Here is a 17,076-nt window from a genome sequence, read left to right as displayed (position 1 = left end):
GTACTGAGGATAATATAGTGAAGCTGTGGTCTGAGCATCACTGTGGAAAGCAAACCTTAGGGTCAGAACCCAGTTTTCCAGGCCAGCTGCGCTCTACTCCCTGCTCAAGTTGCTCTATTCCTCCAAAAGACAGGGATCTGCTGAGGGGATCTTCCTGGCTTTGCCCATACACTCACTTCTAACTGTTCTTAGGTGCCAGCTGGCCTCTAAGCTGGTTCATCATTTTCTTTTAGTGGTACCCTGCCCCCATCCACCCTCCCACAGCACTGTTGCTGATGTGTAACTGTCCTGGGACTACAGTTTGAACTTGCTGGTGTGAGAAGCCAAGGCTTTGACTGGGAAGTCCTGCAGGAAGACGCAGGTAAATGTTTCACCATGCTAGCCAAGCGTGCTGGCGCATGCCTATAATCCCAGCAGCTCTCGGGAGGCTGAGGCAGGAAGATTGCAAGTTCAAAGCCAGCTTCAGAAACAGCAAGACCGTAAGCAACTTAGCAAGACCCTGTCTCAAAATAAAAAATAAAAAGAGAATGTAGTTCAGTGATTAAGCACCCCTGGGTTCAATCCTTGGAACCAAAAACACATATATGTGTGTGTATGTATCAAGCTTGCCCCAACCCTGAGCTGGGAGTCAGGGTCACTCCAGGACAAGCTTAATGTGAAGTCCTAGGATTGACTTGGCAAGGTTGGGAGAAATTGAGCAGGGCCTTGGCCAAGCTTGGAAGAAAGAGAAGTTTCACCAGCTGCCCCATTCTCCATTATCCTTAGCATACAAATCCCATCCCCTTTCCACACAAGGTCCCTGGGGTAGCCCTTCTCCATTTTGTTCTGCTGCCTAATCTTCCTTCACCCCCCCAAAGCCAAGAGCAGTCTTTGAGTCTAGGATTTCTCAATCTAAACACTGCTGACATTTTGAGCCAGATAATTTATTGTTGGGGGAGGGGTTGCCCTGTGCATTGTAAGATGTTTAGTACCATCCCTGACCTCTACCCTAGATGCCAGTAGCAACCCTCCCAGTTATGACAATTGAAAGTATCTCCAGACCTTACCAGATGTCCCCTGGGGACCAAAATCTATCACATTTGAGAACCACCGAGTTAGGCAAACTTGGGTTCAAATTCTCGCTCTTACTAGTTATGAGCTTATAAAAGATACTTTCCTCATCTACAAAATGGGGTGAATAATAAATTCATGGCTTGTTGTAGGAATTTAAATAAATTGTCTGAAAACAGTACAGTACCTGGTCCACTGGCCCACAGTTGGCACACTAAATGTTAACTTCCTTTACTTTCTCCCTGCCAGATCAGTGAGAGCTGACCTCACTCAGCATGGGCTGACTGCCAGGGCAGCTGCAGCCTCTCTCCCTAGCTATCCAAGATATGACCTCCTGGAAACCCAACATTGAGGTTGGCAAAGGGGATTGACCAATTTGGTCCCAGATTCTTCAAAGCCCAAAGGTGATTGAATTGAGATTCTGGGAGAGAGCTTCTGGGGTGAAAGAGGGAAATTTGGGAGTAGAACTGTTACAGAGAACTATTATCATTATTATTATTAATCCTTTTTTTTTTTTTTGTAGTGCTGGGAATAGAACCACTGAACTATTATTATTATTATCCCTTATTACTATTATTAGTACTGGGGATCAAGCTTAGGGCCTTGTACATACATGCTAGGCATGCACTATAGCCCCCACCCAAGAGCATTATTTTTCAAGATATGCCTTCAAGACTGCTGCATAAAAATTACCTTGGGTGCTTGTTAAAAATTGAGATTCCCAGGTATCACCCTATCCAGACTACTGAATTAAAAGTACACCCTATTAAAAACCACTTCTTCCTGGGCACAGTGGCACAAGCCAAAGGCTCCAGAGGCTGAGGCAGGAGGATCGTGAATTCAAAGCCAGCCTCAGCAACTTAGCGAAGCCCTAAGCAACTTAGTGAGATTCTGTCTCTAAATAAAATACCAAAAAAAGGCTGGGGATGTGGCTTAGTGGTTAAGTGCCCCCTGAGTTCAATCCCTGGTGCCAAAAAACAAAACTAAAAACCACTTCTCTTGGGACTGGAGATGTAGCACTGTGGTATAGCACTTGTCCTAGCTATCATACAAGAAGCCCTGGGTTCAATCCCCAGCACTTCAAAAAGAAGAAAAGCAATCCACTTCTGTAGTGCTCAGGTCAAGGAAGCCCAGAAATCTCAGTGAACCAAGGGCTGGCATTGCAAAGACATCTCAGTTCTAGGCAGGGAAGGAACTTCAAGAAGTGAAGTTAGGTACACTCAAGGTCACTACTGTAGTAAAAAACCAACACCACTAGAGGGCAGTGCAAACACAGACTTTCAGAAAGAAAAAGTGCCTGCTTAGTCTAAGTAAATTCAAACTAGTACAAAGACCAGATGGACCAAGTTTTATTGGTACTAAGAAAGGGAGGGGTACTACCTCCTGACCATCAAAATGGGTCCTCTCCTGGGTTTCATCTCCAGAACCAAGCAAGAAGAAGAAGAAACCCCATGTGCCCGCCCCCCCCAAATCCTACTGGGATTAGGGTGTACCTCAGTGGTAGAGTGCTTGCCTAGCATGTGCAGTCTTGGGTTCAATCCCCAGCACCACCGAAGAAAAGAAAAAAAAAGAAATGAATGAACAAATAAAAAATGAATCCTCTTGCTTCAGGTATTCATATCAAATCTGGGTTGAGGAACTATCAGAGGACACCTCATTTCCCAGGTGAAAAAGTAGTAGTGCAGCTGATTGCAATGTTGCAGGCCTGTAATTCCAGCTACTTGGGGAGGCTGAGACAGGAGGATCACAAGTTTGAAACCCTGCCTCCAAGTAAAAAAAATAAAAGGGCTGGGGATGTAGCTCAGTGGTAAGGTGCCCCCTGGGTTAAAAAAAAAAGTGAGACCCTGTCTCAAAGGTGATCCCCTTAGTACAAAAAAAAAAAAAAAAAGATACAGACCCTGTCTCAAAATAAAAAACCACAAAGAAACACAAAGCAGGCAGAGGATGTAGCTCAGTGGTAGAGGGCTTACCTTTATATGTGAAGCATTGGGGTTGAAACTCAGCACCACATAAAAATAAAATAGGGCTGGGGTTGTGCCCAGTGGTGGAGCACTGACCTCATATGTGTGAGGCACTGGTTTGATTCTCAGCTCCACATATAAATAAATGAATAAAATAAAGGTCCATCAATAACTAAAAAAATAAATAAAAAATAAAATAAAGGTATTGTGTTCATCTACAACTAAAAAAAAATTTAAAAAAACCACAAAGGGCTGGAAATGTGACTCAGTGGTAGAATGCTCCTAGGTTCAAACCCTAGTCCAAAAAAAGAAAATTAAAAAAGGACACAAATGTAACATTCCTGTCCTTTTCTAAAATTTTAGTTGTAGATGGACACAATATCTTTTTTTTTTTTTTTTTTTTTTTTTTTTTTAATGTGCTGGGGATGGAACACAGGGCCTCACAAGTGCTAAGCAAGCACTCTACCACTGACCCACAATCCCAGCCCATAGTCCTGTCTTTCATCAGGCCTTCTTTTTTTTTTTTTTTTTTTTTCTTCTTTTCTTTTTTTCTCCCCTTGGTACTGGGGATTGAACCCAAGGGCACTTTACCATTCAGCCCCTTTTTACATTCTCACCCCTTTTTATTTTTTGAGACAGAGTTAAGCTTCAGAGACCCTGGAACTTCTGATCCTCCAGTTTCAGCCTCTCCAGTCACTGGGATTACAGATGTTTGCCACCATCCTCAGCTCCCTGCTTGTTTTTCTTCTAACCCTACCCCACCAAACAAACCAACCACAAAAACAAAAAACGCTAGTTGTTTCATTGTAGAGAGTCCCCTATCTGTACTGTGCATGAGTCAGAACTAAGAACTCTTGAAGCAGCCATGAAGTTCCAATGCCTGCTCTCTGGTTTCTGTTCCCTATCCTGTGCTGTGTCCTACCCGCAGCCACAGTGGCATCTGCAAGGCTGAAACCACACTGGCACTCAGAGACAAATCTTTGATAGGAAGTCTTTAGGGATCATTTCCTCCCAAGAACTCCAGGCCTCTGGGCCTGGGCCACTTCTCTGCCCAGATCTCCCCGATTTAAATCAGAAGAAAATAAAGGCTCCAAACAGGCTATCAGGAAAGAGGGATCCAGGGCAGAAAGATGTCTGAATACCAGCCTCTAAGTCTCTATTCTGCCCCTCAGGAAAGCCTCTTTGGTGGCTCTTGGTTATCACCTCTAAACAGTAATAACTGTCCTCACCACCCCAAAGTGTTGTGAGGGCCAAGTGCAATGCTACTGATGAAGTGCTTTGGAAAAAAGTAAAAGTTCCTTGGTTAGGAAGGCAGCATGGACGCACTGACGGGGTTTGATGCTCAAAGTTCCAGCTCTGCCGCTGGCTTTGCTGATAATTTGCGTAAAGGTTTGCATCTCTGAGAGGAGCCTCTCTCACCCGCTTTCTCCAGGAGAAAAGCAGGGAAGGGAGGAAATGCCGGGTAAGAACAACTCTCGCCTGCGCCGGCAGGGTGCCAGGATTTCGGTGCAGCACCTGGGTGGGGCAAAGCCCGGAGCAGGCCAGAGCAGAGCCTCGGGAGGGTGGGCTCAGAAGCGGCAGGCGGTGGTGACTGCAGGAGGCGGGGTCTTGCCCGGCCCTTTCGAGCCACGTGCTGTTGTTTCCGTGCCGGGACAATCACGTGACCCGCGTCAGCTGACCCGTCACGGTAAAGCCCAGCACTGGCGCCCAGCAGCCCCAGCTCGGTAGCGCCCGGAGCGCAGGACCCTTCGGAGGGGTAAGAGCGCCCCCGCTTCTCCTCTCCTCTGTTGCGGGTTCATCCCAGCCACCTGTACTCAAGTCCCTGCCCCTCGCTCATCCCGACCCGCCCGGGCTGGCACCCGGGAAGCCATCACGAGGAGGGCCGTGGCCAGGCTCGGCCCCGCGCTGCCCCCAGGCGGCCAAGAAGAGATGGCCCCGGGGAGCAGGGGGCGGGAAGTCGCTCTTACCACCCGTACGGAGGACTGGTCCCCGCCCGCAAACCCCGACATGGAGGAGCTGCTCCGGAGCGTGGAGAGGGACCTGAACATCGATGCCCGTCAGCTGGCTCCAGCCCCAGGGGGCACACACGTGGTGGCCCTAGTGCCGGTGCGCTGGCTAGCCAGCCTCCGTGAACGCCGACTGGGGCCCTGTCCCCGAGCAGAGGGCCTGGGTGAAGCGGAAGTCAAGACTCTCCTGCAACGCTCTGTACAGAGGCTGCCCCCAGGCTGGACGCGTGTGGAGGTGCACGGGCTGCGGAAGCGGAGACTGTCCTACCCGCTGGGTGGGGGCCTGCCCTTTGAGGAGGGATCCTGCGGCCCTGAGACCCTCACTCGCTTCATGCAGGAGGTGGCTGCCCAGAATTATCGCAATCTTTGGCGCCATGCGTATCACACCTACGGGAAGCCCTATAGTCATAGCCCTGCTCCCTCAGCTGCTCCTGCCCTGGACTCAGTAAGACAGGCTCTGCAGAGGGTCTATGGTTGCTCTTTCCTGCCAGTGGGTGAAGCCACCCAGTGCATCCCATATGCCAGAGATGGCCCTTGTCTCCCCCGGGGCAACCCTGCCTGCGCCAGCCTTTTGCGAGCTGAGGCCCTGTTGGAATCACTGGAGATGTTATATGTTGTACACCCCTACGTGCAGTTCTCCTTGCATGATGTAGTCACTTTCAGCCCTGCCAAACTGACCAACAGCCAAGCCAAGGTGCTTTTCATTCTCTTTCGTGTGCTGAGGGCCATGGATGCCTGTCATCGCCATGGACTGGCCTGTGGGTCCCTGTCTTTACACCACATTGCTGTGGATGAGAAACTTTGCAGTGAACTCCGGCTGGACCTGAGTGCTTATGAGATGCCCACTTTGGATGAGAACAAGGAAACTGCTGTAGTGAGGGGTGGGACAGACCATAAGTCTGAAAAGGAGGGACTGGAGAGATCTGGATGTCCCACCTGTCAGGAGGAACTTCGGGGCCTTGTGCTAGACTGGGTCCATGGCCGAATCAGCAACTTCCACTACCTTATGCAGCTTAATCGGTTGGCAGGTCGGAGGCAGGGGGATCCCAACTACCACCCAGTGCTACCCTGGGTGGTGGACTTCACCACACCCCATGGGCGCTTCCGAGACCTGCGCAAGTCAAAATTTCGCCTCAACAAGGGAGATAAGCAACTGGACTTCACGTATGAGATGACTCGGCAGGCATTTGTAGCAGGCGGTGCAGGTGGTGGGGAACCGCCTCATGTTCCTCACCACATTTCAGATGTGCTGTCTGATATCACGTACTATGTGTACAAGGCTCGGCGCACACCCCGATCTGTACTCTGTGAACATGTCCGAGCACAGTGGGAGCCCCATGAGTATCCCGCCAGCATGGAGCGGATGCAGACCTGGACACCTGACGAATGCATCCCTGAGTTCTACACTGATCCTTCCATCTTTTGCTCCATCCACCCTGACATGCCTGACCTGGATGTGCCAGCTTGGTGCAACTCCAGCCAGGAGTTTGTGGCTGCTCATCGAGCACTGCTGGAGAGCCGTGAGGTATCCCAGGACCTGCACCACTGGATTGACCTCACCTTCGGCTATAAACTCCAGGGCAAGGAGGCTGTGAAGGAGAAGAATGTGTGTCTACACCTGGTGGATGCCCACACTCATCTGACCAGCTATGGCGTGGTACAGCTCTTTGATCAACCTCACCCCCAGCGCCTGGTGGGTGCTCCTTCCCTTGCCCCTGAGCCTCCTCTCATTCCTCGACTATTGGTCCAGACCATCCAGGAGACCACAGGCCGGGAAGACTTCCCAGGACAGCTCACAAATGGGGTGGGCAGGCTGGTTTTAGAGGCTACTCCTTGTGAGACCAGCTGGACTAAAGACAGGCCTATGGCAGGGGAAGATGACTTAGAGCAGGCCACAGAAGCCCTGGATTCCATCTCACTCCCTGGGAAATCAGGTGACCAGTTGGGCTCTTCTTCCACTCAAGTCCCTCCTGCCCTCCTGTCTTTCTCATCAGCCTCGGCCTCTCGACCAGGCCGCAGGAACAAAGCTGCTGGGGCAGACTTTGGGGAGCCTGAGGAGGGGAAGATCCTTCTTCCTGAGGGGTTCAGTCCTTTGCAGTTTCTGGAGGAACTGGAAAAAATGGGCAACTTCCTGGCCAAAGGTATAGGGGGCCAGTTGGAGTTACCAGAGCAGCCTCAGGTTCAGTCACCTGTACAGCTGCGGGACCTCTTCCATCGGGACATGCAGGCATTAGGTGTCCTGTTGGCTGAAATGGTGTTTGCCACCAGGGTTCGGACTCTGCAGCCTGATGCACCTCTCTGGGTACGTTTTGAGGCTGTTCGGGGCTTCTGCACTTGCCACCTCAAGGAGGTCCCTGTGTCTTTGCAGCCTGTTCTGAATACACTCCTACAGTTGAGTGGACCCAAAGGTCCCATGGCAGTGAGGAGGGGCAAGCTGGCCCCACTGTTTGAGTACAAGCCTGTTTCCCAGGGATTGCCCCCACCCTCCCCAGCCCAGCTCCTCAGCCCTTTCAGTTCCCTGGTTCCTTTCCCTCCATACTTCCCGGCGCTGCATAGGTTCATCCTCCTGTACCAGGCAAGGCGCGTGGAGGATGAGGCCCAGGGACGGGAGCTGGTGTTTACTCTGTGGCAGCAACTGGGTGCAGTACTAAATGATATCACTCCTGAGGGTCTGGAGATCCTGCTGCCCTTTGTGCTATCACTCATGTCTGAGGAGCACACAGCTGTGTACACAGCCTGGTACCTATTTGAACCTGTTGCCAAGGCACTGGGCCCCAAAAATGCTAATAAGTACCTCCTGAAGCCTCTCATTGGTGCCTACGAGAGCCCCTGCCGGCTACATGGCCGCTTTTACCTGTACACTGACTGCTTTGTGGCTCAACTGATGGTGCGGCTGGGCTTGCAGGCCTTTCTCGTCCACCTGCTGCCCCATGTCCTGCAGGTGCTGGCTGGTGGAGAGGCCTCCCAGGAGGAGAGCAAGGGCCTTGTTGGGGCTGCTGAGGATGAAGAAAGTGAGCTCCCTGGGCCTGGGCCTGGCTCCTGTGCCTTTGGGGAGGAGATTCAGATGGACGGAGAGCCTGCTGCCACCTCAGGCCTGGAGCTCCCAGACTACACATCTGGTGTCAGCTTCCATGAGCAGGCTGACCTGCCTGAAACAGAAGACTTCCAAGCCGGGCTCTATGTGGCTGAGTCTCCACAGCCCCAGGAGGCTGAGGCTGTGAGTCTAGGCCGGCTGAGCGACAAGAGCAGCACCAGTGAGACTTCCCTGGGCGAGGAGCGGGTTGCAGATGATGGGGTTGCTCCTGTGGACAAGAGCAGCCTCAGGTCAGGCGACAGCAGCCAGGACTTAAAGCAAAGTGAGGGCTCTGAAGAAGAGGAGGAGGAGGAAGAGGAGGAAGAGGAATGCTGTGTGGTGTTGGAAGAGGATGAGGGGGAGCCAGATGAGGTCACTGGGGCATCTGAGCTCACTCTGTCAGACACAGTGCTGTCCATGGAGACAGTTGTGGCTGCTGGTGGTGGGGGAGATGGTGAGGAAGAAGAGCCCCTGATTTCGCAGTCAGAAGGCAAAGAACAGAAGATCCTCCTTGGTGAGTCTTCCGGTCTGGGAGGTGTTGGTTACTCACTCCCCTGCTTTGTTCTCAGTATTTGCTGGGCCCCTGCTGTGCCAAGCTTTATATCCAGCTAGATACACATGGAGCACACATCTAGCAGAGGAGATGCCACATGGTAAACAATCTTTTTTTTTTTTTTTTTTTCTTTTTTCATGGTTCTGGAGATGGAATCCAGGGCCCTGTGCATGCTAGGCAAGCACTCTACCCCTGAGCTTAGGTAGTATAAGTACTATAAAGAACTTTTCTGAGTCCAGCATGGTGGCACACACCTGTAATCCCAGAGACACAGGAGGCCAAGACAAGAGGATTGCAAGTTCAAGGCCAGCCTTAGCAAGTTGTGAGGTCCTAAGCAATTTATCAAGACCATGTCTGAAAAAATAAAAAGGACTGGGGGTGTAGCTGAGTGGTAAAGCACCCCTGGGTTTGATCCCCTTGCCAAAAAAAAAAAAAAAACCTAGCTGAGCAGGGCACAGTGTAATTCCAGCGACCCTTGTAATCCCGATGATTTGGGAGACCGAAGGAGGAGGTTTGCAAGCTCAGGGCCAGCCTGGACAACTTTGCGAGATCCTGTCTCAAAATTAAAAAAAAAAAAAAAAAAAAAAAAAAAAAAAAATGGTAAAAGTACTGAGGATGTAGCTCAGTGGTAGAGTACTTCTGAATTCAATCCCCAGTACTGAGACAAAAATAAAATAAGAAATAAGAACAAACGTAGCTGGTTGGCTATGTCTGAATGGAAAATGAGGGTTAGATCTTTAAATCTGGTTTTCAGGAGTCAGGGAAGTCTTTCTTAAAAATAGTAATGTGTAGCTCAGAGGTAGAGTGCTTGCCTGGTTATGTGTGAGGCCCTGGATTCAATCTCTAGCACTGCAAAAAAATAAATAAATAAGTAAATAAACAAATAAGAAGTATGGACAGTTGAGGTTCAAAGAAAAGTGGAAAATAAGTGGATAAATGGTAGGATGTAGCCAGGTACAATGGTGCATGCCTGTAATCCCAGCTTTTCAGAAGACTGAGGTAGGAGAATCACAAGTTCTTGGCTAGCCTGGACAATTTAATTAGTCAGTGTTTCAAAATAAAAAATAAAAAGTACTGGAGATGTAGCTCACCAGTAAAGCATTCACCTAGCATGTGCAAGGCCCTGAGTTTGATTCCCAGAGCTACAAAAAGAAAAAAGGTAGTATGTGAAGAGGGAAGAGGATGACAGCCTGAGGGAATAGCATGCACAGGGCTCTGAGGCTGTCATGTTTTCATCAAAACAGTGAAGGGCTAGCATGGTTTGATTTAGAGAGCTGAGGGAAGAGGGCCAAGCCAGGTCTCAGGAGTTTGGGGAGGTTCATTGAAAGGGCGACTTTCCTATAGGTTGTGCTTAAGTTGAGCCTGGCCCCTCTGCCACCGCTAAATGGAAGCAGGTGTGGGACAGCCCAGCTTAAGCCAGGCTCATTGGCAGAGCTGCAGCCAGAGCTGGCTAGGTGGCTGTGTTGCAACAGTGGGTGGTGGGAGGAGTGATGAGCCACCATTATCTGATGAGTTCAGGGTCTGCTCCTGCCCTGCAGATACAGCATGCAAGATGGTCCGCTGGCTGTCTGCCAAGCTCGGCCCCACAGTAGCCTCTCGCCACGTGGCTCGGAACCTGCTGCGCCTGCTGACATCTTGTTATGTTGGTAAGGCCTGCGGTTGGTGTTGGAGACCGTGTTTCCTCCCAGGCCCCCAATCCGTCTTCAGTCCTCTCTAGGAGATCCTTCCCACCTCTACCTCAGACCATTGCTTGGGAAGATCCTGGGTCCCAATCTGTAAGCTGCTTCTTAGGATAAGGCATGGGGCAGACCTTAGGCTAAAGTGAGCAGGAACAGCTCCCATAGTCCTGGAAGGCCAACCTCCCCCATACCCTCCACTAGCTGCTCAAGGATGGTGGCTCTTCCTTGGCAGGGCCCACTCGGCAGCAGTTCACAGTCAGCAGTGGCGAGAGCCCCCCGTTGAGTGCCGGCAACATCTACCAAAAGAGACCAGTACTGGGCGACATTGTGTCAGGGCCTGTGCTCAGCTGTCTCCTCCACATTGCCCACCTGTATGGGGAACCTGTCCTCACCTACCAGTACCTGCCCTACATCAGCTACCTGGTCAGTTACTGATTTTACAGGCCTTGGGTGGGGAGGTTGAGGACCTAAGGGCTGGCTCAGGATTCCTGGGGTACCAGGGATTGTAAGGGGCAGCCTAACCTTTATCTATTCTGTGGCCCCAGGTGGCCCCTGGTAGCAGCTCAAGCCCCAGCCGATTGAACAGCCGTAAGGAGGCAGGGCTGCTGGCCGCAGTGACGCTGACTCAGAAAATCATCGTGTACCTTTCCGACACCACCCTCATGGACATCCTGCCCCGGATCAGCCATGAGGTTCTGCTGCCTGTGCTCGGCTTTCTCACTTCCCTCGTCACCGGGTAGGCCCCTGCCCCACTCCTGTGAGGGGAGCAACCCAGCTGAGGGGCCCCCCAAGGGGTTGGGAAGCTCAGGGTGGAGGAGATAATACTGGGTTGGGTGTCAGGCGTCCTGGTTCTGATCCCAGTGCTGTGATCCTGAGCAAGCAACACTTGCCTTGGTTTCCTCAATCGACCTTGGAGCCCCTGCCATTTAAAGCTCTTGGTAGATCTGATCAGGTCCTGCAGGGTAGGTCCCAGAGCTTATGAGCTGTGTTTCTAGGTTTCCAAGTGGGGCTCAGGCCCGGACTGTCCTGTGTGTGAAGACCATCAGCCTCATTGCCCTCATCTGTCTGCGCATTGGACAGGAGATGGTCCAGCAGCACCTGAGCGAACCTGTGGCCACCTTTTTTCAAGTCTTCTCTCAGCTGCATGAGCTTCGGCAGCAGGTAGGCAGGGCTGCCAGGGTGGGGCAAGCCGGGCCAGAGCTGTGGACTTGCTAACTCCCTGGGCTTCCTGCCCATAGGATTTGCAGCTGGATCCCGAGGACAGCAGTGAGGGCCAGCTGCCAGAGGCAGTGTTCTCTGACGGGCAGCGGCGGCCAGTGGACCCCACCCTGTTGGACGAGCTGAAGAAGGTGTTCACCCTGGAGATGGCGTACACAATCTACGTGCCCTTCTCCTGCCTGTTGGGTATTGCCCCATCGTGTTCCCTTGTACAGCCTTTGTGGCTCCATATCTTCCCTGGGAAGGGCCCCATGCTTCCCGCAGTTAAGTGTCAGCAGTGGGTTTTAAACAGATTTTTGGGTCAGAACTCAACCCTCCAAGTCCCAAGGTGATATAACATCGACTGAGCGTTAGTCAGCAAGAGAGGCTCAAATGTTCCTGGGGAAGGACAGGGAGGCAGATTGATGTACTGATGGTCTGCTGGAGCTGTTTTTGAAGAAATGAGTGGTCTACTATTTGTGTAGCTTCCCACTGTGCTGGGCATTTCCATGGGTCATCTTCCCTGAACAGGATAAGCAGCCTGGTGGGTAGATGTATTATCATCCCCTCCATCAAATTCTAAGTGCTGGGAGGGCAAGTCTCATACCACTTATCCACCATTCCATTTCTGTTGCTTAGCATGGTGCTTAGTGTGTAGAAATGCACATATACATATGGACTGAACAAAATCAGTTGACTGGGGAGGAGAGTGAGGCTTAGAGTGAGAACTTAACTTGCCCAGTTATACAGCCAGATCTTCCCTGTCTTCTGGGGTTCTAAAGCCCTTGAATGGGTGGTGACTGCCACCTGCTATGTTCCCTGATCTCAGGACCTCTCCCACTCCCATCCAGGTGACATCATCCAGAAAATCATTCCCAACCATGAGCTGGTTGGGGAACTGGCGGGACTCTATCTGGAAAGTATCAGCCCAAGCAGTCGCAATCCTGCCAATGTGGAACCTGCTGTGCCTAGTACCGGCCCTGAGTGGGACCCCCATGGTGGAGTCTGTCCCCAGGATGATGGTCACTCAGGGACCTTTGGGAGTGTCCTCATTGGGAATCGCATACAGATCCCCAATGACTCTCAGCCTGAGAGCCCTGGCCCATTGGGCCCCATCTCTGGAGTGGGTGGGGGAGGCCTTGGCAATGGGAGGGAAGACAACGCTCTGAAGCGGGAGCTGCCTCGGAGTGCCCACGGGCTGAGTGGGAACTGGCTGGCATACTGGCAGTATGAGATTGGTGTGAACCAGCAGGATGCCCACTTCCACTTCCACCAGATCCGTCTACAGAGCTTCACCAGCCACTCAGGGGCTGTCAAGTGTGTGGCACCCCTGAGTAGCGAGGACTTCTTTCTGAGTGGCAGCAAGGATCGTACTGTGCGCCTCTGGCCACTGTATAACTATGGGGATGGTACCAGTGAGACAGCCCCCCGCCTCATCTATGCCCAGCATCGCAAGAGTATCTTCTATGTGGGCCAGCTGGAGGCCCCGCAGTATGTGGTGAGCTGTGACGGAGCTGTGCACGTCTGGGACCCCTTCACAGGTGAGCAGGGCCCAGGTGAGGCCTGTTTTGTTGTTGCTATACTGTGTCCTACCAGGCCCCCCGGGGAATTGATCCTGAAGGTTGCGGGGTATACTGGTATGTTTTAGGGAGCAATTCAGTGAGGCTATATAGAGGAGCAGTTAGGGCTTAGAATCTTTTAGATCTGTATTTGCATCAGCTCCATCACCTTATTTGCTTGTGAACTCAAGCAAATCATTTTGCTGTTGGAAACATGGATTTTCCCACCTGTGAAATGGGAATCAGAAAATGTGGTTTAGAAGACATCACACTTAAAGGTTTGGCTTGATGCATCTAGTACAAGTTTGGCAAACCATTGCTTAATTACTTACTGGCATAAATATAGAGAAAATATGGTGAAAGAGGGGAAGGGAAAAGAAAAAGAAAAGAAGGGAAGGGTGTAATGTTGGGACAAGCAGAGGGAAGTGGCATCTAGTCAGGGGCTACTGCATGAAGAGAAGATGTCGCTTTGGGGATGGGAGTCTGATCTGGCCACGGAAGCAGGAAGGTCTGGGAGTTCAGAAACATCTTCAGCATTTTCTGAGAATTCCTGGGGGATGAGAAGGGGACAGGGTTCTTCCCTCGCCTGGCACCCCAGATCCACTGTGCCCTTCCTTCCCAGGGAAGACCCTTCGCACAGTGGAGCCATCTGACAGCCGTGTGCCCCTGACTGCTGTGGCTGTCATGCCCGCCCCCCACACCAGCATCACCATGGCCAGCTCTGACTCTACCTTGCGCTTTGTGGACTGTAGGAAACCTGGCCTGCAGGTCAGGGGATACCTAGTTCCCTAAGCTCTGGCCCGGTTCTCTGGGGACCTGGCAGGGAGGAGACTCACCAAGTTATTATGTTAATTTCTCTTTGGAGATAAATCACCCTCATCAGCAACCCTGGAAACAGGATCTGGCCTATGATGGGGGGTGGGGTTCTGAGCTTTTCCTTTCCTCAGATGGGGCCAGAGGTTCAGTGCTTTTTGGTGAGCAGGACCTGGGGGAGAGAGGGTGGGGTGGGGGGTGACAGCACCTCAGCACAGTCTTCTTCTCTCTGCAGCACGAGTTCCGCCTTGGTGGCGGGCTGAACCCTGGGCTTGTCCGCTCCCTAGCAGTCAGCCCCAGTGGCCGTAGTGTCGTGGCTGGCTTCTCCTCAGGCTTCATGGTGCTCCTGGACACTCGCACAGGCCTGGTTCTACGAGGCTGGCCAGCTCATGAGGGGGACATTCTGCAGATCAAGGTGATGGGCTCGGTTCCCGTACCTTCCTTATTGCCCAGCCCCAGACCCTCACTTTTGCTCAAAGCCCACCTGGGGACAGGCTTGAGCTGGTGTCCCTTGTATCTGTTCAAGGCCTGATGGGCAGGGAAGGTGGCTCTTCTGGGCCAACTCAGAAGCCTGCTGCACTGCTGGGGCCTTGGCAGGAGGCAGGCCCTGGAGGCGGGAACAAGGGCAGAGCTGACCCTGCTGCTCCATGGAGATGTTCTAATGAGTAACTCTTGTCCATATTTATCTTGCTTGGAGGGTCAGGGGTCAGACCCTGTCCATGACTGAATTCAGGTTAAATAAAGCTCAGCTGTGAGGCTGTTTACCGCCCCCCAGACCACTGAGCAGAGTCCATGCCCCCTGCTGGGCTGCTCTGATGGGGGCAGGAGCAGGTCTGGGCATGGGGATCCTACTCTCTTCCTCCCCCATTTTCCTTTTTTTGTTTCTTTTTTTAAAATATTTTTAGTTGTAGGTGGACACAATACCTTTATTTTATTTTTTTGTGGTGCTAGGATCAAACCTAGGGCCTCACACATGCTAGGTGAGTGCTCCACCACTGAGCTACGGCCCCAGTCTCCCCTCCCCCCTTTTCAGTCAGAAACCTTGGGACTAGTCAGCAGTCCAGCAGGGGAGGAGGGCTACTTGTGGGGAAGATATCTCCAGGCAACTGAAACTCTCCTCCCCAGCTTCGTGGAGACCAGGGGACATGCGTTTGCTATTGCTGAGGCCAGGCTTCCCCAACCCCCTTCGGGTCCCCAGGGCACTCTGGGCTTCAAGTGTCTCTAAATTCTGACATTCTGAGAAAGTGCCAGAAAAACTTTGGGATCAGCCCTGGTATTAATCTTGGCTCTGCCACATACTAGCTCTGTGATCCTGTTAGGATTACTTAATTTCTCTGAGTCTCAGTTCTTCCCTCTGAAAAATGGGAACAATGGCAGCATCTGCCCCATATGGTTGTCATGAAGATTAAATGTGGTCATTAATGTGGGTGGCATACCTAGCACAATACCTGCAGGTAGTAAGTTCTCACATGAGGGAATGTCTAGGTTAATGACAATATGAACTATGGCTAATATGATGTGGCAGGGTGGCAGCCTGTCATCCTCTCAAGATGACCTATCTGAGCCAGGCACAGTGGTACATGCCTGTAATCCCAGTGCCTTGGGAGACTGAGGCAGGAAGATTGCAAGTTGAAGGCCATCCTCAGCAACTTAGCGAGGCCCTGTCTCTAAGTAAAATATAAAAAGGGCTGGGGATGTGGCTTAGTAGTTAAGTGTCCCTGGATCGATCACTAGTACCAAAAAAAAAAAAAAAAAAAAAAAAGCTTGTCTCCCCTGGGCAATGTGGGAAGCAATGGGAAGACTTTGGGGCTCAGTGGATATACAGTAGGGTCCATGCCCTTGCTGAGACTCTCCTCACCTCTGGCAGGCAGTGGAGGGCAGTGTCCTGGTCAGTTCCTCCTCTGACCACTCCTTGACCGTCTGGAAAGAACTGGAGCAGAAGCCCACACACCACTACAAGTCAGCATCTGACCCCATCCATACCTTCGACCTCTACGGCAATGAGGTGGTCACTGGCACTGTGGCCAACAAGATTGGTGTCTGCTCCCTGCTTGAGCCACCCTCCCAGGCCACCACAAAACTCAGTTCTGAGAACTTCCGTGGCACGCTCACCAGCCTGGCCTTGCTGCCCACTAAACGCCATCTCCTGCTGGGCTCAGACAATGGCGTCATTCGCCTCCTGGCATAGGCTGAGGCAGGTGTGGGCCAGCATCTCCCTAGAGCCTCGTTCTTCAACCTTGTTCTCCCAGCAGCTCCCTCTAGGCTGCCACCAGTCCCCTTGTCCTGGCATCTAAGGCCTCCACCAGAAGGCCTACTGTTCATGGCTTGGGAGATGCTGCTCCTAGCCAACAGGAAGCAAGGAGAGCAGGGAGGGTATCATTTCTCCCCACCTCTGCCCTCTGGATCCACATGGGGACTAGGAAACTCCAAGAAAGGGAAGGAAGACTGGCCTTGCCAACTAGTCTGTAGGAAAGCCCTTGCCCCTTGCTGGGCTCTCTTTGTCCCTGTCCCTCCAGAACAGGAAGCTGCCCCAGTGCAGGGCACTGATGGTGCTTGGATTCCAGCTTAAGGAGGGATGGCTGTGATCCTGGAGTTAAAGGCCTTGATCTTAATTATTCACCCAGCCTGCCCCAGAAAGAGGGCAGGATTGGGGGAAAAAGGTGGGTTGAGTCAGCTGGTGCCTACCAGGAGTGTCACTATGCCTTGTCTGCTCACCCCTAACCACAGTGTTTGTGCCTTGAGCTGAGGAGGTAGCCCCTGGGCCCAGAATCCCTGGAGGTGTTTAAGACCCTGAGAGGGGTAAGAAGACTCATCTCTGCATCTCAGGTCTCTCCCAGGGGACAGAACCAGTCATCTCTGGGTCCTTATCTGGAGCAGACATGAGGTCTGAGGCTTGGCCCCTGCTGCCTCCTTACTATTTGCAATAGATGTAAATATCATCAATAAATTCTTTGGAAGAGCCATGGAGTAGAGTGAGCCTTGTCTTTTTATTCTCTCCCCTCCCCTCCCCTCCCCTCCCCTCCCCTCCCCCCCTCCCCCCCTCCCTCCCTCCCTCCGTCCCTCCCTTCCTTCCTTCCTTCCTTCCTTCCTTCCTTCCTTCCTTCCTTCCTTTCTACTGAGGATTGAACCCAGAGGTGCTTAACCACTGAGCCACATCCCCAGCCCATTTTATTTTTTATTTTGGG

General features: G+C 51.9%; 1 protein-coding gene and 1 long non-coding RNA gene across 4 annotated transcripts; one reads left to right on the top strand and one right to left on the bottom strand.

Moving 5' to 3' along the window:
- The first annotated feature begins 4,697 nt into the window (after positions 1 to 4,697).
- Positions 4,698 to 16,854, top strand: Wdr81 (WD repeat domain 81). 3 transcript variants are annotated; one of them, XM_047545963.1, is made up of 10 exons: positions 4,698 to 8,604; positions 10,182 to 10,289; positions 10,555 to 10,745; positions 10,868 to 11,058; positions 11,318 to 11,483; positions 11,561 to 11,726; positions 12,371 to 13,060; positions 13,701 to 13,846; positions 14,127 to 14,306; positions 15,759 to 16,854. In XM_047545963.1, the coding sequence occupies exons 1-10, from the start codon at positions 4,941 to 4,943 to the stop codon at positions 16,077 to 16,079; spliced, it is 5,823 nt and encodes a 1,940-aa protein (XP_047401919.1). In that variant the 5' UTR covers positions 4,698 to 4,940; the 3' UTR covers positions 16,080 to 16,854. The 3 variants fall into 3 exon arrangements, with proteins under 3 accessions (XP_047401919.1, XP_047401920.1, XP_047401921.1); XM_047545964.1 differs by lacking the exon at positions 10,182 to 10,289; XM_047545965.1 differs by lacking the exons at positions 13,701 to 13,846; positions 14,127 to 14,306; positions 15,759 to 16,854 and having other exon boundaries at positions 11,561 to 11,671; positions 12,371 to 12,823.
- LOC124980425 (uncharacterized) lies at positions 13,230 to 14,521 on the bottom strand. The gene is made up of 3 exons (XR_007107799.1): positions 14,376 to 14,521; positions 14,100 to 14,294; positions 13,230 to 13,628 (listed from the first exon to the last, which is right to left on the bottom strand). It is a non-coding gene; the product is annotated as an uncharacterized LOC124980425 (long non-coding RNA).
- Positions 16,855 to 17,076: the final 222 nt, after the last annotated feature.

The sequence above is a fragment of the Sciurus carolinensis genome, chromosome 3 (genome assembly GCF_902686445.1).
Source record: "Sciurus carolinensis chromosome 3, mSciCar1.2, whole genome shotgun sequence".
NCBI lineage: Eukaryota > Metazoa > Chordata > Mammalia > Rodentia > Sciuridae > Sciurus > Sciurus carolinensis.
Note: the sequence above shows the minus strand (reverse complement) of the source record. Positions and strands in the feature narration are given on the sequence as shown.